General features: G+C 42.3%; 1 protein-coding gene across 17 annotated transcripts in view; it reads right to left on the minus strand.

Annotated features, from left to right (window-relative positions):
* Window positions 1-25,791, minus strand: part of FGGY (FGGY carbohydrate kinase domain containing) — a 450,202-nt gene that overhangs the window by 395,925 nt on the left and 28,486 nt on the right. For 15 of the 17 annotated variants that reach the window (XR_004485339.2, XM_049697009.1, XM_033435388.2 and 12 more), the window contains exons 3-4: window positions 21,546-21,657; window positions 15,565-15,716 (exon numbers count right to left, since the gene is read on the minus strand). Coding sequence is in view for 16 of the 17 variants with exons in the window: in XM_049697009.1 (XP_049552966.1) it covers window positions 15,565-15,716; window positions 21,546-21,657 (264 nt within the window). In the remaining variant the exon portion in view is untranslated. The remainder of the gene's footprint in view (window positions 1-15,564; window positions 15,717-21,545; window positions 21,658-25,791) is intronic. The other 2 variants (XM_033435395.2, XM_012534491.1) reach the window with 1 other exon arrangement.

Consider the following 25,791-nt stretch of genomic DNA (forward strand, 5'->3'; position numbering starts at 1 on the left):
ATATACTGGTCCTAATCCTCAGGTTGCTTACTGGTGAGGTATAGCAAAGAGTCTGCATAGGAAACACCCAGCCATGATACAGAAGCAGCACAGAATAATTCAAGTTTGAAAATATCTGATTTATAAACTAAGGATGCTGCATGGTCATGAAAGAAAGGCACTGTTGTGGGCAGGCAGCAGAAGAAACGTATTACTTGGGAGGTAGTGTCTGACTTCGCTGTGGAGGGAAGGCAAAGACTAAGGAAGATGGGATGGAGGGCAGTCCAGCTGGGGCAACGGGGCCTGAACAAAAGTGCAGGAAGAAGCAGCACCTGCATCCCTGGCCATGGAAAAGGAGCCCTGAGAATGTCAGCCTGAGAGATGTGCACTGAAGTGGAGTAGGAAGCAAATCTGAATTCATTAGACAGGCCACAAGAGAATGGGGGGACCTTGAGGTCTGAGCAGGGGGTGATTTGTCGCTCCAGTTTTAGGAAGGTTAGGACAGAAAAAACATGGTGGGAAATCTGGAGGGGAGAAGAGGTGGAAGGCAGGAGGACCAGTTTCCATACACATTTCTGACACGGAAGAAAGAGACAGAACAGAGGAAGAGGAAGAAAGAAAGGAAAAGGGAGGCAAAAGAGAAGATGAGCGAGAAAGAAAATGAAACAAAGATTAAGTGGAAGAGAGAAGTGGCGAAGGAATGAGAAGAAAAAGACAAAAGCAAAAGATGAACAGAGAGAGAAAGGGAAGATGGGGTGAAGAGAAAGAATAGTTTAAACATGAGAAGGGAATAAAGTGAGAATGACAGAAAAAGAAAGAAATGAAAAAGACGTGTGGAAAACAAGAGCAGGACCATGACAACGTCCCGACAATGAGACATAACGTGGAGAAGGAAGGGCAGAAGGCAGAGCCCCGCTCGCGGTCTGCAGCCAGCCTCTCCTCTGGGTGAATGAAGTCATGGCTGATGTCACCACCTCTGAGTCACACGCCCACCAAAGAGAAGGAGGAGGCCCCGCCCGGGGTTCCGTCCCACCCTCCTGGACAAGAGGGGTTCATTCTCTGCCTTGCGCTCTGGGACATTGTCTAGTCTGGTCCTGAGAGGACTGAAATGAGGAGGGCTTCTCCTTGGGCCCAGGGAGGACACTGCCGCCACAGAAGCACGCCAAGCCTGTCATCACTGGGTTCTCAGATCCAGGCCCTGAGGTGCGATGGTCAGAACAGGGGCGACAGAAGCTTCTGGCTTTTCTATGCCTGGGGCTAGGACTCCATCCCATGATGTCCAAAAAGGAAATTCCCATAATGAATGGTACTGAATACGCAAAAGGGCCTCCGAAGGTGCTTTTAGACCGAGCTAGAACTGCTTTCTCACATTCTAGGCTCGCACCACGCTCTCTGCAGCCCCACGGAGGCCTCCTTTCCTCGGACTGCCAGACCTCTTCCCACGCCAGTCCATCCACCCCACTGAGTGCTTACCTCCATTAGCCCCCAACCTACATGTCACCTCCTCCTGGCTCCTCTCCCCCAACCCGGGCATATTTCCATAAGGAACTGAATTTCCATCCTACCTACAGAGCACTGTGTCTTTATTTCTGCCCCTCTTCTAGAATATGAGCTGCTTGAGGACAGGGACTCTGGTTTACTGCTATACTCCCAGCATTTAACCAAGTACTTGAAATAAAATAAATTTTCAATAAATATTTGCTGAATGAATGAATGTCCTCGGTCAACTCTGGCAGGAACCGATGGGTATCATGCTAGTATTTTTAGACCTCTTCTGAGGTCTAAAGACCTCTCCTCTTACAGCCATCATCCTGAGAATGCTGGTTACTGAAGACAGTGCCCCATAAGCTACTAATAACAGTGCAAGTGAAACTGCTCTGTAAACAGTCACTTGGGGCATCAGAGGATGGATTTACTCTCCCCCTGATTCCTCCACTCTCCACAACCCTGGGCCTGTGAGCTGCTGTGGAAAGGACACAGGCTTGAGTTAGATTTGAGTTAGATGCCCTGCTCTAGCACTCACTCCTAACCTGTTCCCACAAGCTCAAACACAAATACTACTACCTACTCCCCAAGTTGTCCATCAAGATTAAGCACGGTTAAAAAAAAAAAAAAAGGGCCTACCCTCAGACCATGTGGATTTTCCCCTTCACTCTTAGCTCTCTTAACTGCATCTAGAGTTAAGTATATGAAAAATAGACCTCACTAACCTTTTTCCCAGAAATCAACTTCTGTCCTAATCATCACCTGAAAATACATCCCTACCACCAGCACCCTACAACTTACCAAATAACTTCTGATACAAAATATTGTTGTCAATACCATTTCATGAACAGGAAACTAAGGCACCTAAGTGAAATGAATTGCCCAAGATCATGCAGACAGTTAAGTGAACAACCTGGTGTGAAACCTCGGCCACTTGAACTCCAAACCCAATACTCCTTCACTGCTGCCTGGCTGCTGCTTCCAGCACATGGGCGGTGCTTGATAAATAGTTGCACAGTGACTCACTCCCTTTCTCAGGTCCACGGTCTGGTCTCTGACCCCCGGTCAAAGCCAGACCACACGGCCTCATGCCAAGACAACTGCAGTAGGTTTCGCTCTGGTCCCGATTCTCTCCTCTATCTTAGGCTCACAGAATGCCAGCACCGAAAGAGAACTTCAGGAGTTACGGCTGTTCCCAAATGCCAGTCCCTGAACTGGTGCTCATCCATGACTGGTCATTTTCACTAATCAGTGGTGAATAATACAAATAATACTAGAGAAGATGAAACCCTTATTATTAATAATATTATGAATAATTAATTGGTAAAAAGATCTTACGTCCTGGTAGCTTGCTTTGCTTTCCTTGGGCAAGCTCTAATACTCTGCACATGCAGCATTACTGGAAGGAAACATTTATCTGTGCCACAGTTCAGACCTTTAAGCGAAGCCCGAATGAGAGACAGAGGCCAGAGGGGGCATAGCCACTTACCCAGGCAGCTTCTAATTCCCTCCAAACACTCCCTAGTCTTGCATTTTTGAGCCAGAAGACACTGACTCTTGAGATGACACAGCCTGGAAGCCAGACTAAAGCAGCTTTTTGAGAGGGTGTGGGTAGGGGTACTGATGAGGCTGTAGAGCTGAGATCAGACTTCCTTTTACTACTGAGGTCACTCCCAAGTTTCACCTAATCCACAGCCTCTCCATACAGGAAGGATTCAGAGAGATGTAGGCTTTGATGGGGATCCCTGAGTCCCTTTGTCATTCAACCAGCAGAGTGGACACAGCTTCATGCACAGAGACTGACCTCCTGCAGAAGTACTGCCAGGACCCTGGGGTTCAGAAGAGCTAAGGAACTAGTTGGATCATTTATTCATTTTTTCCAACTGCAGATGTTTCAGGAGGAGGTAAATGCAAAGAGGAGGAAGAGCCCAGCTCTTTGGGAGGTAACTCTAACGTGCTGGAGCAGCGGTCCCCAACCTTTCTGGCACCAGGGACCAGTTTCGTGGAAGACAATTTTTCCACGGACCGAGGGCGGGGAGGAGGATGGTTCAGGCGGCAATGCAAGCGATGGGGAGCGGCAGATGAAACTTCACTTGCCCACCCGCCGCTCACCACCTGCCGTGCAGTCCAGTTCCTAACAGGCCGCAGACAGGTACCAGTATGCGGCCTGGGGGTTGGAGACCCCTGTGCTGGAACACAGACAAAGTAGAAATGGGTTGGAGTTTGTGTAGTGGAGGGAATCTTAGACCTCACCCGGTCTCAAGCGTGATTCTTTAACTGTGAGTCTAACTTAGGTAACTTTTTTATTCTAGAGTTCATATTTATCTTCAAAATTTAAGCCAAACAAATGTGGTATCTGGGATCTGAAATTTAAACTAAGAGAACCAGGTATCTCATCTGTAGGACAGACCAGGGCACCTTGCCCCTGATAAAGACTGGAGTTGACCAGCTAACTTTTGACTCCTTAAATTCATTTCCTAGAGTTAGAAAACCCAGGTTTTTGCATCCCAACACTGCCAGAAGTAACAGTCAGTAGGTAGTAATCCATCTAACTCCCTCCATCCTCATCTTCTTTATCTGTGAAGTAAGTGCTAACATCTACCTCACAGGATTTTCAAAAGAATTAAACAAGATAGCAGAGTTAAAAGATAGATAGATAGATAGATAGTTAATAAATTTGGTAGATAGTTAATAAATTCTAGTGCAGGTGTTGATGATGTTTGTAGACAGCAATCAAACAGAGTCAATATCTTAAATAAAATTTAGTAAGTATCTCGGAAAGATATTATTTCAAACTGCTTTCACAAGGGTAACAATATCTCAACTTACTCCAAAAACTTAAGGTGGATTGATTGGATGGATAGAAGGACACATAGATGGATATATATGTGATAAACCAAGTACAGTAAAATGTTAATGGCAGAATCTAGGTGATGGTTCTAAGTGTTCACTATAAAATTCTTTCAACTTTTCTGTATGTTTGACAATTCTGATAATAAAATGTTGGGGAAAAATGGCTTTCACAGCCTCTTACATTTGGTCCTAGACTTGGGAGCCCCTTGAGATTAAAGGATACTCTTGGCTTCCGCCTTGTCTCCCCATCACCAGGTACGACGCCTTCCTCATAGCAGTTACTAGACGAACGTTTGTTTCACTGATTAAATGAATATATCCCTACAATAGCAGCACAGTTATTCTCATTTTGAAGACAACAGAACCAAAAAAAAAAAGAATAAAACCAACCCATATGTTCAGAGAAACGAGATTTACTTACCCCTCCTGAAGAATGCTGTGACTTGCATCTTGTCAGACTTCTGGCCTCCCTCCTCCCTTTCCCCAGTTAACATCCACCTATCCTGGGCCCCCAGATTTCCAAGCTAACAGTCCACGTTAGTGCAGCTGATCATGCTAATGAGTTCCTGTATCACAACACACATTAACTGCACTGTATTTTTTAGTGTCTTTTCTAAAGACAGTATTTTCCTCCAATAGATGTGACCTCCATTTTAACCACTGTGAGGAAAGAATTTTGTTCGGTTTTTGTTTTACATCGAATCATACCATGTGAGCATAAGGCCAGCCAAACTTAGCAATCTTTCTCTCTCTTCTCTGGTTATACTGTAAATTCCTAGATGTAGCTGACACCCCTACACAGTGGTCGGACAAGGCTGGCAGCAAGGAAGCTGGGCACGTGGACTATGCTATTACAGCCGTAAGTCTGGAAAGGACCAGGAAACAAGAATTCATTTAGCAAATATTTATTGAATATTTTTTCAATGCCAAGCACTGTGTTTGGGTCGGGGAAGACAATAGTCAGGTATGGAGAGAAAGGTTTGGTCCCTCCTCTTATGGAGCCACGAATCCACCAATCCAAATGAGGAAGGAACATGGTGCAGCAGAAAAAAAACAAACGAGAAAAACAAGACAGGATTTAGATCCAAAAGGACCTTCATAAAGACCCAAGCCTGATACCTGTGGACAAGTCACTGCATCTCTTTGAGGCTTACTATATTTATCTATAAAATGTAACAAATAGTAACGTTTAACTTGCAAGGCCATGTCACCAATCAAATAAAGAAAACATATGTCCAAGTCACAGAAGTTACAAAGTAAAATACAAAATAAAGTATCATAACAATAGCTGACATTTATTAAATGTTATTAGGTATCAGGCCAAGTCCTTCTTTTTTTTTTAAATTTTGGCCTGCTTTTTTAAATTACTCTGTTGGACTATAAAAGTAAAAGAATACAGCATATATTTGGCATAAATCAAATATGCAAATGCAGGGATAAGGAAAGGATTCACTGTCCAGGTAAATGAAGGCAGGCCATCAGCCTCAACACTCCATATATTTTAGTTACGAGCCCAGTTTATGGGAAGACCACCCTGGAGAGAAAATCCACAACAGATGCCCTAACATCAGCTGACAGTACCGTCCGCAGTGCTCAAAGGCTGGGAGGAATCTGGTCCAAACGTAAAACGGCCCTAGTATAAACATTCTAAAGAGAGCTTGTCTGATTCAGTTGATGTGTCTTGGATTTTCTTGGGGGTGAAGGGAGCAACATAAAGGGGTTAGTCCCCTCAGAGCACAAAGACACAGAAGAGAGGCCCAGAGGAGTTACTGCATCAATCTCACAAAATAAGCAGTGACTCAAGGTAACAGACTGCAGCCAAGGGATGGCTCTGGGGTAGAAAGGAGTAGTAATACTCCAAACTTCCTTTTCCACAACAGGGAAGAGAAAATGAAAGTACACTCAACTTGCAGTGGATCTTTACTTTGGAATGGAACTATCTGGACAGACAAAACCCAGCAATCAAAAATGGCATGATAAATGATAAGTTCATGCATCCATCCATTAAAATATGTACTGAGTTATCAGTGTGAGATGCTAAGCAATGCCCTAGACACCAGGGACATGGAGATAAGTGAGGTGCAATATAGTTTAATGAATTCCAGGGTAGAGGTAAGGGGAGGATGCCATAGTGGACAGAGGGCAGGACCCCAATCAACATAGAGAAAGTCAAGGAAGGCTTCCTGGAGTTTGAAGAATTAGTATAAGTTTCCCCAAGTGAAAAGAAATGATTTTAAGTTTGCCAGGCAGAAGGAAGACCTCAGCAAAGACCCAGAGGTGTAAGAGAACATGAGTATGGTATCCTTAGATCCACTGACCAAGAAATTCCCCATCTGGAAAGTCTTTCCATTTCTCTAAGCATTTTGTTATAGGAAAAGTAATGATGGATTCCTTGAACAAATTCCCGCAGTCTGGGTCTCAAATCCAAGTGCCTAGACGGGTAGTTGCTGGAAAAGGAAATGGTGAGGCAAGCTGGGTGGGGACCACTGTGAAATGAAGGACACTCGCCCCTTCTCGAGGGGCAGCTCCTGCACAACTCTGGCCAGTTCCTTCCACATGGGAATGGGAACCCAGGACTGCTAAATCCTTTTGTTATTTTTTCTAGAGAAGCAGAAAAATCTGGATTTTTATGTGAAATTTCTTAGTTTTTAAATGTTGGACACTAATTCAAAAAAGAATTTTTTTTTCAAGCACAGGGTGGGTCCACCAAAACCCATCTGGGGACCAGATTCAGCTTGTGGGCTGCCAGCCTGTAACCCTACACATGAGCTGAAATGAGCAACAGGGCAGTGAGGCCCAACGGATATAGCCCAGGGGCTGGAGGAGGGCTGGACTTGGTGAGGATCCTGGTTCTACCACTTATTGCATAGCTTTGGGGAAGCAAGCTACTTAAGCCCTCTGGGTCTTGTTTTCCTCATCTGTAAAATGGGATAATAATACTGTGTCACTGAGGGGCTTAGAGGAAATACTGCATGTAAAGTCCCTCATACAGTGCAGATGGTTTAGGAAAATAATCCCAAGAAGAAAAAAAAAAATCCCATGCTAAATAACGAAGTGTTGTCAACCAGAAAGGTTAGCTAGGACTATAAGATTACTTTTTAATGGAAAAGTACAAAGAAGTAATAAAAGCATGATCTTTGTGCTGTAACATTAGCAAACTATACCAACCACGGATAGTGTCTCATTATTGTTTTTTGTAATATACAGCCATTTTTTTTCTATACTGTAAGTTTCTTAAGACAAATGCATTTATAAGACTGCACAGCCTCATAACTTTTTTCCCTTTCACATTATAGTGTAAACTTTGTTGTTGCTATACAAATATTTATTATCTACCCAGTACATATGCCAGAAGGATCTTTTTGAAGTCATAAAACAGATCATGTCACACGCATGTTTAAAATCCATCAACTATTTCTCACTGTCTTAGAATAAAATCGAAATTCCTGTCCACGGCCTCAAGGCTGTGCAGGATCTGGCCCCTGGTCGCTTCTCTTACCCCACCTCCTGCCACTCCCTGCCTTGCTCATACCTGGCCAGCCCTGCTGACCTCCTATGCTGATCTCTCAGGTTCTTTCCTCCTCTCATTGAATCTGCTGCTCCTTCTTCCTGAAAGTGTCATCATTCTTGTCAACCAAAACCTCCCAAGAGAACACACTAGCTATGCCAAATCTGTTCATCTGCCATTCTCCTTCATAGCATTTTCCAGAAAACAAAATCACTTTGCCTATGTATTTGTCTCCGTGTCTCTTTTCTGCTGCTCTATGCTAGAATCTAAGTTCCCAGAAGGCTACCCAGGGCCCTCATCTGTCTTGCTCACCTTGCAACCTCAGTGCCCATCATATAGGAGACACTCAGCCAAGACTTTTTAAATGAAAAAAACGAACCTACCACCCATTGTTCCCAGCCTCAGATTCTCCTGAAGTCATTACTTCCAAGTTTTTTCCCTGAACTAGATTATTCAAACCCTGCAAGGCAAACACTTGAAGAGGTAGTAGAGTGAAATGGGTCTGAAATGGGTCTATGGGTCTGAAATGCCAAGGTTCAAACCCCAGCCTTGCCATTTATTAGCTGAATAACCTTAGGCAAATTGCTTAACATCTCTGAGTCTGTTTTGTCATCTGTAAAATATGAGACTTAACTTCATAGGGTGGTTGTGAGGAGTAGATGAGTTTAACATGGATGAAATGCTTAGACAAGTACTACGTATATAATAAGCACTGTATACATTTTAGCTACTGTTTTCATCTAATTCCTTATTCTGTTGTTATTGCTTAGTCCAAAAAGGCTGTAATTTTGGGGACTTCCCTGGTGGTCCAGTGGCTAAGGCTCCGCACTCTTAATTCAGGGGGCCCGGGTTTGATCCCTGGTCAGGGAACTAGATTTCACATGCCACAACTAAGAGTTCCATGCCGCAACTAAAGATCCCATGTGCCAAAACTAAAAGATCCTGCATGCCGCAGCGAAGACCCGGCTCAGCCAAATAAATAAATACATATACATATACGTGTGTGTGTGTGTGTGTGTATTTTTTTTTCAATTTTTAGAAGGCTGTAATTTTATGAAGACAGAGACCACCTCTGGGTTCCCACAGTGAAGTGCACAGGTCTCCACAGGAGGGGGATGGGGGATGGAGCTGTTTGTATGGTTCTTGATGTACGTATGCTTGCATGATACGAGATGAGGAGTAAGACACTTAACATTTTTGAGCCTCAGTTTCCTCATTTATAAAAAGAGATAATATCTACCCCACATGACTAGTGTAAAGATTAAATAATCATTGTGGAATAAAATAATTCTGGGGCTGGAGGCACTGGTGAATTTTAGGGGAAACAAGTAGAAGGTATTCAGTAAGTCAATCAGCTTTGCAATTCAAAGCTGGCTGCTTTCTGGTATAGGTATTACACATAGGATGTGGATGATTCAAATAAATGAATGACTCTGAAAATATGCTTTATACTCTTCTACTATTTTCTATGATTGTCTCTGACAACTCTGTGGTCATTTTTAGGTGGTTTCCGTAGCTATTATTCAAACAGGAAAAGCATACCACTCATTACACTCAGCTACTTAAAATAAGATATTCTAGTGTTTAAAATTCTCTCGATTGGTGCTAGAATGTTATTGACATGCCCATCAGTAGAGACAAACATTTTTATGCACAGTGGAAGTGAGAATTAAACTACTCTTTGAGTAAGATATTTTACAAATATCTGACTAAATTATAATAATTCCACAAAGCTGATATTATTATCATCATTTGACAGCTCAGCATGCTGAAACTCAGACATGCTGACTTAGCCTAAGGTTGCAAAATCGGTAAATGGTGGAGAAAGATTTAAATGCAAGTGTGTTTGGCTTCAAATCCTGTACTTTTTCTGTTGTTACAGAACTGTGTTCTATCTCCCAGAGCTCCAATCTTGTATGAGCTGTACTGCTAAGATCTGACGAATGTAGGTAAATAATATCAGACCTATGCACGAAATGTAAAGCCAGAGTAACTAACAGAAAAAGACTATAGTTTCCACCAAACTGCCATCCAAAAAGAAATGGTGGGCTTCCCTGGTGGCGCAGTGGTTGAGAGTCCGCCTGCCGATGCAGGGGACGCGGGTTCGTGTCTCGGTCTGGGAGGATCCCACATGCCGCGGAGCGGCTGGGCCCGTGAGCCATGGCCGCTGAGCCTGTGCGTCCGGAGCCTGTGCTCCGCAACGGGAGAGGCCACAACAGTGAGAGAGGCCTGTGTACCGCAAAAAAAAAAAAAAGAAAGAAATGGTGCGTTTCCAAGAAAGAAACTGACATTGTTTATCTTTCATAAAGTTTCAAGATGAGAAACCTAAAGAAAAGAGAATAATTGTTACTATATCATCAAGAAGAATGAAAGAATAAGGCCAGTCGAGGCCCTTACTGTGCCAGCCTCTTACTGTACAGAAGGGACAAGGACCAGGCTTTCCTGAAGTCTAACAGAGTTTTCTTTTCAGGAGTTCCTACTGCAAAGCATCCAGTGCTAGGTGTGCTAGCACCTTCCACAGCTAGCAGGAAGTTATCAAACCACCCCTCTGGCTATCCAAACTCCCAGGTTCCTCCCAAGAATCTACATACACAGGATAAAGCACATTAGAACCAATCAGAGAATCATTTACTCATTTTCCCAATATGTTATCAGGGGAACAGAAGCAGAAGGGCATGGACTGGGGAGATGAAAGGGGCAGATATATTTTCTAAACCCATCAAGAAAATCCTCTGACATTCCAGCCAGCTGCTTCCAGACCTTTGGAATGAACAATGAAAATTGCAAACTATAAAATGATTAGTTTTCTGTTCTGCTGACAATAGCAAAAAGAGGAAATGAGTTAAAAGATGGACTGGAATATCTCCATGCATCCGCTACAAGCCAGATAATTATCTTCCATTAACACTGAGCTGTCAGGATCGGCATCAGCCTGTTAACTTGCTTGACCTTCCTCAGCCTGCACCTTGTTACCCTACAATGTTTCATGTTTATAAAGATAGGAGACTCCAGCTGTTCCAGCCTGAGAGAACTTAATTTACATTTGGCCTTCATTAAGATGAGAGTCAGAATCATTGAGACCAAATGGAGAAGCCAGACTGCTGGGGGTTATGAAAAAATCAAACGACATTTTTCCTTTTATCTGACAATTCTTATTAAGGAGACGTACGTCAACCTAAAACACACAAACCTTATATGCAAAGGACATGATTAAAATTCCATATTGCAGAACTAGGACCCGAGTAAAGGCTTTGCCCAAAAGGTACGGTGGTCCTAGTATACCACTTCTGTCTTCTGAGAAGTCTGAACTCCAAATTCTGCCCAACTCCCTCTGACATCTGATTCCAGGCTAAGGACAAGGAGCACATGAATGACAGCAATACCGAGATGAGCGGTGAGCTCTGACTCCTCCACCTAGCTCGCCCCTCATGGCCAATCAGCCCCAATGTCCTGCTGACATTAACCCCTAACGATTTCTGGAACCCACCTCCTCTCCATCCCACAGTGCCTAATTCAGGTCTCATCACTTCTCACCTGGAAAACTGCACTAGCTCCTCATTGGCCCACTCAAATCATTCAAACAATATTTACTGAGTACCTACTATCTGCCAGGCATTTAATTAGGGATAGGGACACAACAAGGAACAAAATGGATATCATCTCCATCCTCCTGTGGATTACTATGGTTGGAGGGGGTGAGCTTTTATACAAATCATCATACAAATTGACGTGTCATTACAATTTATGAAAGATACAATGAAGTAAAATTAAGAGTACGATGACAAGAGACCTCTGATTTATTTGAGGGTCAGGAAAGGCTTTTTTAAGGATGTGACAATAAAGCTGAGACCTACATGATGAGTTAGAATCAATGGTGAGAAGAGGGAAGAATATTCAAGCAGAAGGCACAGCATCAGAGCATCATTAAGAAGAGATGTAAGCAAACTTTTTCTCTAACAGTCCAGAGAGTAAATATTTTCAGCTTTGCAGGCCATGCAGTCTCCATCTCAAATACTCAGTTCTACCACTGTAGGGCAAAAGCACCACAGACAGTAGATAAACGAACAAGCATGGCTGTGCTCCAATAAAACTTTATTTATGGCCACTAAAATTTTAATTTCCTATCATTTTCACAAGTCACAAAACATGACTCTTCTTTTGATTCTTTTTCAAACATCTGAAAATGTAAAACTCATTCTTAGTTCCCAGGACATCCAAAAACAGGCAACAGGCCAGATTTGGCCCATGGCCCTAGTTTGCCAACCCCTAGTCAAAAGGCTGAGGTGGCAAAGAGCTGGTGTGTTTGAGGCACTCTGAGTGGATCCCTGTGGATGGATCAGAGTGAGCAAAGTGAGAGACACACAGTAAGCAGAGGAGGGAGGTGAAAATGACGTCATACACCATCTTCTGAGCCAGGTTACAAATTTTGGAGTTTATCCTAAGGGCAAAGCAAGGCCAACTAAGTGCTATAATGAGGAAAGTAAGAAACCTGGTTTTAGGGGAATTCCCTGGTGGTCCAGTGGTTAGGACTTGGTGCTTTAGCTGCTGGGGCCCAGGTTCCATCCCTGGTAGGGGAACTAAGATCCCACAAGCCGCACGGCATGGTCAATAAATAAATGCACATGTACTAATAAAAACATAAATAAATAAACTGGTTCTTACTCCCCCACACACACATTTTCTCATTCCTAATCCAATCTCTTCACCCTGCCAAAGGTATCTAAGACACTTTCCCCCTTGCCTAACAACCATCCACTAATCTCTCACCAAATAGGCCCTTAACAAACTGAGCCCAGGCTACTTACCTGGTCTTACTTCCTACTACACTCAGGGAAGCATCCCAGGCTCCTGTCCTAGGGCCTACACACCTTACCATAATGAACCTCATTCTCTCTAGAATACTGTATCCTTCCTATCTTCTCTACTATGCAAAACCTCCACTCATATCTTGAGGCTCATCTCAAGTAGCTCGTGCAGGAAGCAAATTATTTTCCCTGAAAGCACTCTGCATATGCCTGCATCTCGGCGCTCAGTGCATCTTCTGCTGGCTCTGGTTCCATGCCTCTCTTCTCCTTATGCTCCCCCACCATTGTCCCCAGTGGTCACTGTGCCGCTTGAGGGTAAGGCCGAGTCCTCTTTGTGCCCATGTCCCCAGTTCCTACCACAGTGCTGGTTCACAGCAGGACCTCAGGTAAGATTTGGCAAATTAAGGAATGAATGAAGAGTAAACAAATGGCAGCCCAGTACACTTGGCACAGACTCTCATGTTCTGACGTCGAATGTGCTGTTGAACAGCAGCTCAAGCTACTGTACTTCCCTGTGCCTCAGTCTCCCACAAGCCCAATAAAAAGAAGGTACTGTTTCCCGATTCTCCACACACGGATGCTTTTCAGGATACAAAGGTAGAGCCTTTAGCATTGAAAGTGGTTTTGTGAGTCTGCAGGCCAGCAACATCAGCATCACCTGGGAGCTTGTTAGAAATGCAAATTCTTAGCTGCCACCACAGGGCTACTAAGTTAGAGTCTGCAGTTTAACAAGCTCTCCAGGTGATTCACTTACACATTGAAGTTTGAGAAGAGCTAGCTGTAAGCCATGCTGGTAGGCTTTAAGGAGAAGGGACGAAACGTGATTTTAGAAGTTGTTTTGATTTTGAATTTGTAATCACAGTAAAACCAAAGGAACTCTCAGCAAGGATTCCTGGGCATGCTTACCAAAAAGACAAAAAAAAAAAATTTGAAAAAGTCTGAAAAACAGATTTGAGGCTCAGCCTTCAGGTAGTTAAATGCACAGTGAGGCACTGTTTAGAGCCTTACTCAGAAAATTCTGAAATGGAATTGATTAGATGGATGGATGTATGGATGGATGGATGGATGGATGGATGGATGGATGGATGGATGGATGGATGGATGGTTGGATGGATGGATGGTCAGTCTTAGGTCAGAATCATTGCCACACAAATCTAGAACTTAATTATTTTCTATGGGCTTTATTTAGTGCAGTTAGATCTCAAGTGCACAGGTAAATATCCTGACAGGTTCATACCAAAGCTATATTTAGATCTCCTGGGATATACAGCCCTGAGCTGGCTATGAAGCAGGTGCTCAATAAGGCTCTGGTATTGCACCAATGACCACCTGCTCAATCCTCCTCACTTAATTCAGAACAGCTATTCCTCACCTGTGGTCCAGAAGGGTGACATAGCCAACCCATTTGTTCTTTTGCACATGTTTAGGCTGGCTTAAAGACCATCACCACCCTCATTCCTGGTCCTTCCCAAAGTGGTATGCTTCACAGAGGATTTTAGTACTGCATGACTAATGGGATGGGCTGGGATTTGGAGACCAGGAGACACAGGTTTAAATTCTGGCTGTATCGTCTGTTTGGGAAAGTCATATAACCCTCTCTCTGAGCCTCAGTTTCCCATGCCATCTACCAGGCAGAGGTTGTTAGGATGAGATCAGTTAAAGTCTATAGCACACATAGCAGAGTGTGGAGGCAGTGCAAATACAAATCAATACACTGCTTTGTATTTCAGGATATTTTTGTATCAAGTTTCCAAACTGATCCAGTCCAACTCTCTCACTTTAGAGATGGAAAAAGTGAGGCCTGGGGATGAGAATTGCTTTGCCCAAAGTCACACAGTGTGATGCAAACAGAGTCAGAATTAGGATCCTAAAACCCCCAACTCCTAAAACACTCTGTGTTTTCAAACTCTTAGCAAATATAGAAGTCTTTCTGCAAATTAAAACTTAAAAAATAGCTCAATATACTGAACAAGTAACAAGCCAAGCCTGCCTTGATCACTGACGCCCTTTTTACTTACCTCCCTTCTGCCCCATGGTGGCAATCCAAGGACACCTCCTCATCACCTTTAAACTCTCCCCAACCCCACATCTGAGTAATTGAAGACTCAATCCACCTGAAACCTCAGGGCCAGTAAATGAATCACGGCAGGTCTTATCATTAGATGGATTCTCTCTTCACCAGACCACCTAGGGGTTTTCAAGTTCCTGCAATTCCCAGAGGACTTGAACTTTCTCACACATCCATCTCTACTGGGAACCATTAAGCTGACATCACCATTCTCCACACTTCATAAATGATTCTAACATCTGGAAATGGGAACCACCTGCAAGTGCCTTAGCCAGAGATCACCTTATCACAAAAGGGTATGGAAACTCAAGTTCAGGTGAGATGAGAAAGGCATTCCATAAAATGCCACTAAGGCCAAAAATTAATCATTGGGGGCTAAAAGTATGTAGAGAAAGAATGTTCCAGTCAGAAGATTTGAATCCCAGCTCTGCCACTTTCTAACTGGAATGGTAATTAACCTCTCTGAACTTCAATAGAACAGTGGATATTAAGAAAATCAATTTCAGTCATTTTTAGGTTCAAATCCTGGTTCTGCTGCATACTTATTGAGTCACTTTGGGTGAGCTGACGAATCTCTATTAGCTTTAGTTTTTACAAATACAGAAAAAGAAAAAAAACTACTTTATAGGGCTGCCGTTAGGATTCAAAGAGATAATCTGCATCAAATACTTATTTCAGTGCCTTGCCTGAGTTAAGCAGAATGACTTAACCACAACCGAATCAATAAAATGGGATCAACCTTCCTGAGACTTGCTGCAAAATTCAAATACAACAGCCGTGATGAGCAGGGTGCCTGGTACCAATAGATTCAATAAATGGAATCCTCTGCTATTATGAGTAATCGCTCCTCAACGCTATGCACTTACCTCTTTTAGCCACAGAAGCTTCGGGGCCTGCATTTCCACAGACATCACGCCCCCAACGTACTGCAGGACACTGTGCTTGGTTTCGTTGATCCTGTGGACCTGATTGACCGCCCGGTGGTCCAGCCACATGATGATGTTTCGATGAGAATCCCCTAGCAAAAACAAGGGAGATGAGGACACAGGTGCATCCTTATCCTTCTAATTCAAGGGGGCACTTATGGATTCCCAAGGGCAAAAATCTGCACAACTGCTTGTATAATTTCACACATCAACAAGAAACAAGTGAAAGGACCACCACCAACACTGACTAGGTACATCCTACCCATATCTCGGACCCTTGAAGAGACGTGCTCTTTGAATATAGTCCCAGGGTTAAACGTCTAAAAGAAAAACCAGTCAAGATCCACCAATTAATTATATTACCATTCATTCTCTCTCAACTTTTCCCCTTCCTTTCCTATCTCACTTATTCTAGAAAAACTTTTCTGGGTACATACTCAAGACAAGAGCCAATGAAATAAGCCTAAAACAATACTTCAGCTTTTTAAGGTATGTCTCCTTGAAATATGGACCAATATTTTAGGTATAATATCATATACAGTTACATAATGGCTTTTATTTGCCTATATTCTCACTTCCTCTAGTTACTCTAATTAAAATTAGTTAATTTAAGTGTTTTTCCTCACTCGGTTGGTTTGTGTGGTGGGGTGGGAAGCACTGGAATTTTTTTTCCATTCTGGAACCAGCCAGACCTAATGGGGAACGTTCTTTCAGTATAGGCAGAAATATTGAGAAAGTTATTTAATTTTTCTTAGCCTAAGTGTCCTTATCTGCAAAATGTAGCATATAAGGATTAACTGAGATTTTTCATTCCTTGAACAAAAGATAATGTGCATAAAGGATATGGCAAGTACTTGTCACATAGTAGGCCCTCAAGAGGAATAAATCACAGGAAACAGAATTTAACATCAGCTGGAAAAGGAGCATGGGCAGTGCCCCTCACATCCTACCTCTACCATCCTGCAGCCCACAGAGAAACTAGTTGCCCCTTTCCCCCTTCCCCAGACTCTGCTAATTCATCCTGCGCTGATGGGCAAGCCAGTATTCTTTTCACAGTCCTCTGCTTCCTCTGATGGCAAAATGCAGAGAACAGCAAGGAATATACCTGGGAGATTATAAACGGGGAAGATAAAAGGGACTCAAGAGTAATTGAGATAGGCACTTCACATGTTATTTTATTTACCGGCAAAATAACTGCAGCAATTATATAATTTTGCTAATATGAGTGTTTATAAAGCTGCACATGCGCGTTTGTGTGTGTGTGTCCCAAGCCTTGTGCTGAACCTCTTGCACACATCGTCTCATTTAATCCTTAAAACTACCCTGAGATCTAGGCCGTTTTCAACGACAATCTGACTCCGAGATTGAAGACATACCTACTACCTCACAGCTGGGAAAAGCACAAAGTGTTCTTTGAAAGTAGATCTGTGCAGAGAATGGATAAATAAATTAGTAAAACCAATTTAAACTCGAGCTACACACATCAACATGAATAATGACACCAGCTGGGGTATTTTTAAACACAGTATATATTGTTTGTTGTTGTGGGTATACACACATGTGGTAAAAGCACAGAAGAAATGTGTTTGTGAACACCAGCTATGGCAGAACCATTACCTGCTGGGCAGAGGGACGGGGGAGGGGGAGGGCATGGACTGAAGCTTCAAGTGGTTCTTTCTTTAAAAAAAAAAAGGACTTGTGGCAAGTGTAGCAAAACCTCATCTGTTTATCCTCATACATACATAGGAGGCTGTTATCCTATTTTCCTTACTCTTCCATATATTTGAAAAAGAATTTTTAAAACTTACAAAAAAAGTCAGCCTAAGGATACATCTAAATTAGGTCATCATCGTAATGAGTCAAGGACTCACTCATTGGTTTGCCTGCCTGGAGAGATTTCAGGTCCCACAAAAACTCCTCAAACAACAGTAATACATTTAAAATAAGAGAAAGTACATGAAACCTTCCATAGGTACATCTAAGATTTTGTTTAAACAGCTGAGTGATTCTACTGTATGACAAAACTGCTTAAAGTTCTGGTTCTAGTTTCACATTAGAATCTCCTGGGATAGCTTTAAAAATACTGATGTCCAGGTCCTATTCCAGAACCATCACGGAATCAGACTGTGGGTATGTGGGCACACATTCATAAACACACACACACACACACACACACACAATGTGGGTGTGTGGGTGTTGGGGGGGACAATATCTGCATTGCATCTTAAATATTGTATAGAATCTGTCTGCAGCTGCTTCAAGACAAAAACACCTGTTGCTAAACTTTCTACTGTAAAGACAGACCGATCAGCCACTACTACCTCTACATGAAGAGGCTCTCAGAATGACACACTGAGCATTGTGTAGAATCAATTACTTTATTATATTTATTATGATTATTAATTAACAATGTTCATTACAGACAACAACCTGGAAGTTAATCTTTTTTTCAGTGCCTGTAGAAAATCACAAATAAATGACTCCACTGAAAGTTCATTTCATCTTTTATTAAGCATCTGCTACATGCCAGGCACAGGGCTGGGTGCTGGGATACCAAGAAGAATGTGCCACAGTCTCTGCCCTTACGGAACACGTGGGTAAATGGAAAAACGTCTGTATGGAGTGATGACAGAAGTCCTGGACATGGTACAGAGAGAAGGAAGAGCACAGAGAAGCCCCCAGTTAGCCGAGCCCGAGGCTGCACAGGGAGCTTCCAAGACGCAGGAAAGCTTTAGGTTAATTCTGAAAATGACTGGCCACTGGATAAGCAGGTGAAGACAGAGTGAGGGAGGAGGGGCTACACAATAGAAACAGCACATGAAACCAAGAGAGCACAGACCCATAAAGGCATCATATTTTAAGAGAACTGGAAATAATCTGGTAGAGCAGAATTAGGGTTACATAGTCAGTTTACCTTAGGGCAGATTATTTATCCCTGTACTCATTCAATTAATACTGTCAACATCTCACAGGAGGTGTTCCAGGGGTACTTGAAGGAAATGACTGTGAATCAGAAAACCATCTAAATATTAGGTTTCTGTTACAGAGTAGCCTAGGTAGTAACTTCCTCCCTGACCCTAAATTATCTCCCTTGGTTCCTCTCCCTCCCAGGAGCTCCTGTGGCTGGAATGATTCACCCAGTCATGGTCTGAGCTAGGTGGGTTGCAGAGGTAGGAAGCACACAGCAATGGCACCTCTGTCCAACCCAGCACTGGTCTGATCTTGAAAAGGAAGAAAGACCAAACAAGAAGAGGCAAACAATGAGACTATTTTATCATGTAGGTCAGTGTTCTCAAACTAGTGCACTTAATTTCCTTGGGATTTTTTTTTCTTTTCCTTTTTCTTTTTGGTTACCATCGAAAGAAAGTAAGTTTTGCTGGTCTTATGGGTTTGGTTTTAATGGTGATGGTTAATTTCCTGACCCCACTCCCTGCTCTTCACAATTACTCCAATTAACCAGTCAAGAATGGGTCATTATCAGGTAAACAGAAGTCTTTAAAGACCCTCTTAATTCATCCTTAAAAATCTGAATTTCATTTTCTAGTACAGGCTAATCCATTGCCGTTAAAATCTAACCTTAATAGAACCTGTTGAAAGGCAAGAAACTGATGAGGGCACCTGCAGCTGGATGCATTTGATGAATGGGTACATTTTAACCTTTTAGGTGGAATACAGTTTTTTCAACACTTATAATTCAGGTTGCAACCTAGGTAACACTTTTAATAGGAGAACTGTCAACAGGAGGCAATTCTCTCTACAATGAGAAAAAAGATGGCATCCGGGAGGGTGCTGGTATAAGCAGGTTTAACAAGGAACTCTTCCTCTACTTCAGATGTTCTTATTCCTAATGTTTTAGTTGTCCATTCATCTGCACCCAGTAATCCTCCACATATTAGAATTATTGAGAAAACTTTAAAAACACTGATGCCCTAGCCTCACCCCAAGCCAACTGAATACAAACCCTGGGGGTAAGGCTCATGAATTGGTAATCTTAAAAGATCTCCAGTTGATTCTAATGTGCTAACCAGAGTTTAAAACCGTATGTTTTAGCAGATTAGAAGGTACAGAGTCCTTGGAACTTAGGGCTCTTAACATCTAAAGTCCCATCCAAAATGAGAATTCCTCCCACAGCATCCCTAACAGACCATCACCTGACCGCTACTTAAAACAAGCCAACAAAGAAGTGCTGGCAGCCTCCCCAAGCAGCCCACTCCGTGGTTGGAGAGGGCTTGCTGCTGCTGAGCTGAGGTCTGTAGGTTCAGTCCCATTCCTTGGGTCTCTGCTCTCTGAAGTGGTCTAGACGGGGGCTGCCCTGCCCTCCTGGGCTGGAGCAATGCCAGCTGAGCCAGTGGTCAGCCACTGAGAACAAGGATGACTCATATTCGTCTCTGAAGCCTCAACACTTAATCAGACAGGGATTGGCACACGGGGGTGCTAGTTAATGTGGCATAAATAGAAAAATGTATGTGTGTGTGTGTGTGTGTGTGTGTGTGTGTGTGTGTGTGTGTGTGTGTGTGTGTGTGTGTGTGTGTGTGTGTGTGTGTAAAAGATGGTCACCATTACCACTGTGCTCTAATCATTCATCCATCTGCATACTTTTGCAGGGCATGTCATTTATAAAAATCACTGTTCCATGCATTAGGTCCATAGGAGTAAGTAAGACACATTCTCCTAACTTAAGGAATTCATAATCGGACTGAAGAAACTTTTCTGAGCATTCAGGCGTCCGGCTCTCACTTAATTCTCACAGCAAAGCTACTGTTTCATTATTCCAATTCTTTCAGAGGAGAAACCAAGCCATGCAGACGTTAAGTGTCAAAGAGTATATAAAAAACTCAAGGTGTCACAGCTCAGCAGCAGCAGGGCTAAGATCTGGGACTGCCTGACTCCAATGCCAGGGTGTCCCATTGTGCCCCAGTATCCACAGCCATCAGTTAAGAAAGGTGCTGCTACAGCAGTGTCCACTACCAAGGATTCTTTAATACAGCCTCGCCCAAAACATGCTCGTGATACCTATGTTGGCAACAACCGACTGAAAATGCAGAGAGTCACACTCCTTTAGATGGAGCCTGCAATTTAGTGCACCATAGTCTCCATAGTCTCCACTGCTCCCAAATGTCTGCCACTCATCAAAAGGTTAAATGGCAGTTGAACTTTATCTCTGCACATGTGCTGTTGTTTTTCTCAAATCTGGCACGCTGTATTCATTTACATTACCTACCTGACTTTGGGGTTTGCAACCTTGGTGCTAGCACTACTGGCTAGAGTATCCCAAAAGAGACACATTCTCACCACCCATGAGAAATTTCTGACAGTGGATAAAAGTTGGCACTTACATTTGAAACAGCTCGTTACAGTACTCATGAGTGTAATGAGAGAGTGCAATGAGAGTGTAATGAGAGTGTATTAGAACAACGTCATTAAATGTGAATGTCTTTGGTCTGGCTATTGAAAATAGAGAGACCATTTGTTTCCAGCTTTTGTGTGATATATGGTCCTGTCTGTCTTATTCTATTTTCTTTAAGTGAACTTGATTCACCCACTCAAATGAATGTGGTGGAAGAGCTTCATATGCAAAACAATTTCAGGCACAGACAACACTCCCTTCCTTGAAAAGGCCCAGACCAGTTAACTGTTTCAAGGCTACTCACTCTGAGCTAATGATCCCATGTTCATCCTACATCAGATTTTCTGCTGTGGCTCCTGTGCATTATGGAGCCAAGTCTCTTCCTAATCCACCTAATCCCAATGTCACCCCTCTCCTACTAACTGCTGCCCAAGCTTTAACCTCTAGGGACATGATTTTGGGGCTCCATGCTCCACCTGTAAATCTCACTAACAGTGATAACACTTGATATCATGCTCCAACTGGGCCCCGGCCAGTATCCCACCACCAAGAAAAGAGAGAGAAATGGTCCTACCTTCATGATTCACTGGTAAAGGATGAAACTGCTTATCCAAAACAACCAGAGAACACGTGGCATCAAACCCAAGCCCTCGAATTTGGTTTAAATCAATCCCTTGTACAACTTTCTGTTTTAAAAACAAATTAAAAAAAACAAATTAAAATACAGGCTTTTAAAAGACTGAAAACAGTTATGACTAGAAGGAAATGAATGGCAGAATAAAGTATTTACAACAGAAAACAAATAAAAGTTCAATGTCACTAAAATATCAGAAGATCCTATAAATTAATTTAAAAGACAACCAATCTAATTGGAAATTAAGCAAAGGACATGACAAGTCACTTCATAAAATAAAAAGAAATAGTCAAAGAGTATATAAAAAGATTCCCAACTCCACTAAAATTAAATAAATGCAAATAAAAATATCCCAATCTTTGTTTTTCTTATTGGCAAAAATTTTAAAAATTAAGAGTATATAGTAGTGGCAAGACAGGGAGAAGTGGACCTTCTTTTATATTATCCTAACAGTGTGATAATTTAGTACAAATTTTAAAGAATATAGTATAGTATTTACTAAAATTAAAAAATGCATAACTTTTGACCCAGCAATCCTACTTCTAGGAACCTATCTTAGTGAATTATTAGCATGAGTAAGTAAAATTACATATAAACAAAGGTTAACTGTTTAAGAATATACCTAAAAATTGGAAAAATTATTTTTATTAAATAAATTATGGTATACCTGTAAAACAGAATTTTCTACAGTCATTAAAAATGAAGAGATAGGAGGGGGCTTCCCTGGTGGCGCAGTGGCTGAGAGTCCACCTGCCGAAGCAGGGGACACGGGTTCGTGCCCCAGTCCAGGAAGATCCCACATGCCGCGGAGCGGCTAGGCCCGTGAGCCATGGCCGCTGAGCCTGTGCGTCCGGAGCCTGTGCTCCGCAACGGGAGAGGCCACAACAGTGAGAGGCCCGCGTACCGCCAAAAAAAAAAAAAAATGAAGAGATAGAGAAGTATCTTCTGGGTGTGACAGTATGAAGAGGTTGGCAAATCTTCTTAGCAAAATAAAAGCATAAAACTGAACAACATCATCAAAAACAACCATTTTGGGGCTATGGAACTTGGCCAAAGCTACATAAGAAACTGAGAAACAGTCTTTCTTGAAAAATAAAATTGCACCTAAAACATTCCCACAAAACAACAACTCTAGGACCAGATGGATTCATTGGGAAGTTCTGTGAAACATTCAAAGAATAAACAATACCACTCCTATACAAATTTGTTTAGGATATAGTGAAGGAGAGAACATTTTCCAACATTTCATGGCCAGTACTACCCTGATACCAAAGCCAAACAAAGATATCAAATGAAAAGGACACTGTAGACCAATAACTGCCATGAACCTAAGTGTAAAAATCCTTAACAAAATAGTAACAAACCAATATTGCAACATATAAAACATTCATTTTTCACCATGACCATGTGGGGTTACCCCAGGAATGCAAGAGTCGTTCAATATCCATAAATCAATTAATGTATAACATATACTAATAGAATAAAGTACAAACACCAAATGATCATCTCAACAGATGCAAAAAATAAATAAATAAAAAATAAAAATCACTCAATAAACCAAGATAGAAGGGACCTTCTACAACCTGATAAACAGCATCTACAAAAATCTATACAAATCAAATGTTCACCATGGTTTAACCAAATGTTGAAACCAAGTGTGTTATATCCATACAAAAGTATAGTACTCAGAAAGAGTACTATCTGTGCAACCACATGAATGAACCGTAAAAAGATTACGCTAAGTGAAAGAAGTCTGACACAAAAGAAGCCATGTTGTATGATTCCATTTATGTGAAATTTCTAGAAAGGAATAACTATAAAGACAGAAAACAGTTATCTATGACTGGGGCTGGGGACTGACTACAAACAGGCATAAGGGAACTTTTGGGGGGTAACAGAACTATTCTAAAATTGAATTATGGTGATGATTGCACAATGTGTAAATTTAATAAAATCACTGAATTATACATTTACAATGGATGATTTTATGGTATGTAAATTATACCTCAAGCTGTTAAATTTTTTTTTACAAAGTTGAGCTATAAAAGATGAAATGGAAATACATCCATGATATATTAATAAGGTACAAAAAAAACAAAAAAAATATACAACAAACTGATAATAGTGGTTGCCTCTGAGAACAGAAATGACAGCTGGAGGAGATGGGAGATTTTTCACTTTGTCATGTAATTTTTTAAGCTGGAGAATAACAGATTTATTGATGAATTCTATTTTTTAATTTTTGTTTCTATGGTTTCCTTTTGTGAAAAAGCATGAGTGATCATACTCATTAACATTTCCTGCCAACTTAAAACATGACAATAACCTTTTAAATACCACAAAAGTCAACTCAAATGTGTCCATCACCATTTAAAATGCTCAAGTTGGGCTTCCCTGGTGGCGCAGTGGTTGAGAGTCCACCTGCCGATGCAGGGGACATGGGTTCGTGCCCCGGTCCGGGAAGATCCCACATGCCACATGCCGTGGAGCGGCTGGCCCGTGAGCCATGGCCGCTGAGCCTGTGCGTCCGGAGCCTGTGCTCCGCAACAGGAGAGGCCACAACAGTGAGAGGCCCACGTACCACAAAAATAATAATAATAATAAAATAAAATAAAATGCTCAAGTCTTCTTTTTTCCTGTTTTGGAATGTTGGACTTGTCATTTAGGATTCTGTTTCTTACTATTTAATGGGTTCCTCAAATAAGAGCTACACACAATTATTACAGATTTTTCAACAAAGAAAAGCATTAATTTTTTCAAATAATAACCACAATAAATTATAAAATGTCACCATATATTGAGCACCTATGGAGTGTCAGGTACTTTACAAACATCATCTTATTTAATCCTTACAAAACCCACTGAGGAAACATTTAGTATTTCCATTTCATAAAAAAATAAGTGGAAGACTGGGGAGGGAAGGGAACAGCAAGTGGGCTCCAAAGATTGAGAATTTGAACTTAATCCTGTCGTACAGCCAGTCAGTCGATGGCAGAGCCAGAATTCAAACTCAGAGTCTGTGTTCTTCCTACTCCACCATACTGCCTGCCTGCCCAAGAGACTCACCCTGCAGAGAGGGCATGTGCTGTATGCAAGAACATCGCTAGTCAGCCATCTGTGATGCCTGGCAATACCTCTGCCCCACATCACCAGGTGAACGCCCCGAACACCTTTACTACACTGATCCATCAAGACTCAGAAGAATGTGAGCCGCAAACCCAAGTGCCTGTCAGCATGGCCTCATGACAATGACCCACAAAGACCTGGTTTCAAATCCTAGCTCTGTCACTCTGGCTATGTGACCCAGGGCATGTTACACAATTCCAGCCATTCTAATCACCCCCTTGCCTTGCTGGATCATGTCTCTGTAGCATTTATAAGCATGGCCTCCTCTACCTGGAATGTCCTTCCAACTTGGCTTGGAAATCCCTGGGTAGTGGCTAAGATCAATGGTACTGGGTGCAGACGCCCTGAGTTTGAAATCTGGCTCTGCCACCGACCAGTCATGTGACTTTGGGAAGCCAGAAAACCAGTTTCCTTGGTTACACAAAGCTATTACTTAGACCTACATCTCCTAATGACGTTATGAGAATTCAGCAAAATAAGGTGTGATTAGCCCAACATCTGGCATTTGGTGCGCAATAAGTAGCAGCCACTATTTGAGGAAATTAGCTGCCTCCAATCTTCTTTGAACTCATGGAGCATCAATCTAACAATCAACAAGCCAGCCCTAACGTCTACCTGCCTTGCGGCCCTATTGGTCTCTGTGCCCAGAGAGTGCATGCCTGACTTGGGCAAGCCCACCCCACATAGGCCTGCAATTAGTCAAGAGAGGAACTGGGAGGGAACATGTAGAAGATGCGATAAAACTCAATACCACAAGGCAGCTTTGGAGTAGAAACAAGCATGGGCTACAGTGTCAAAAGAGCCACCTTCTGGTTCCAACTCCACCACTTCCGGATCAGGTAATCTTGCACTAATCTCATCACCTTCCTGAGCCTCAGGTTCCTGAGAGAGAGAGAACTCCTAGGTAAGGATCAAGACCGTCAATTGGTTTGAAAGTACTCTGGAACCGATAAACCTTTGCAGGAAATATGAAGGATGGAAAACTCACTCGCTGCCTTACTGATTGTGTTCATGGAATCTTTCTGATGTATGAAGCATAGCATGCTGTGTCATGTAAGCA

The sequence above is a fragment of the Orcinus orca genome, chromosome 1 (assembly GCF_937001465.1).
Source record: "Orcinus orca chromosome 1, mOrcOrc1.1, whole genome shotgun sequence".
In the NCBI taxonomy this organism is placed as follows: domain Eukaryota; kingdom Metazoa; phylum Chordata; class Mammalia; order Artiodactyla; family Delphinidae; genus Orcinus; species Orcinus orca.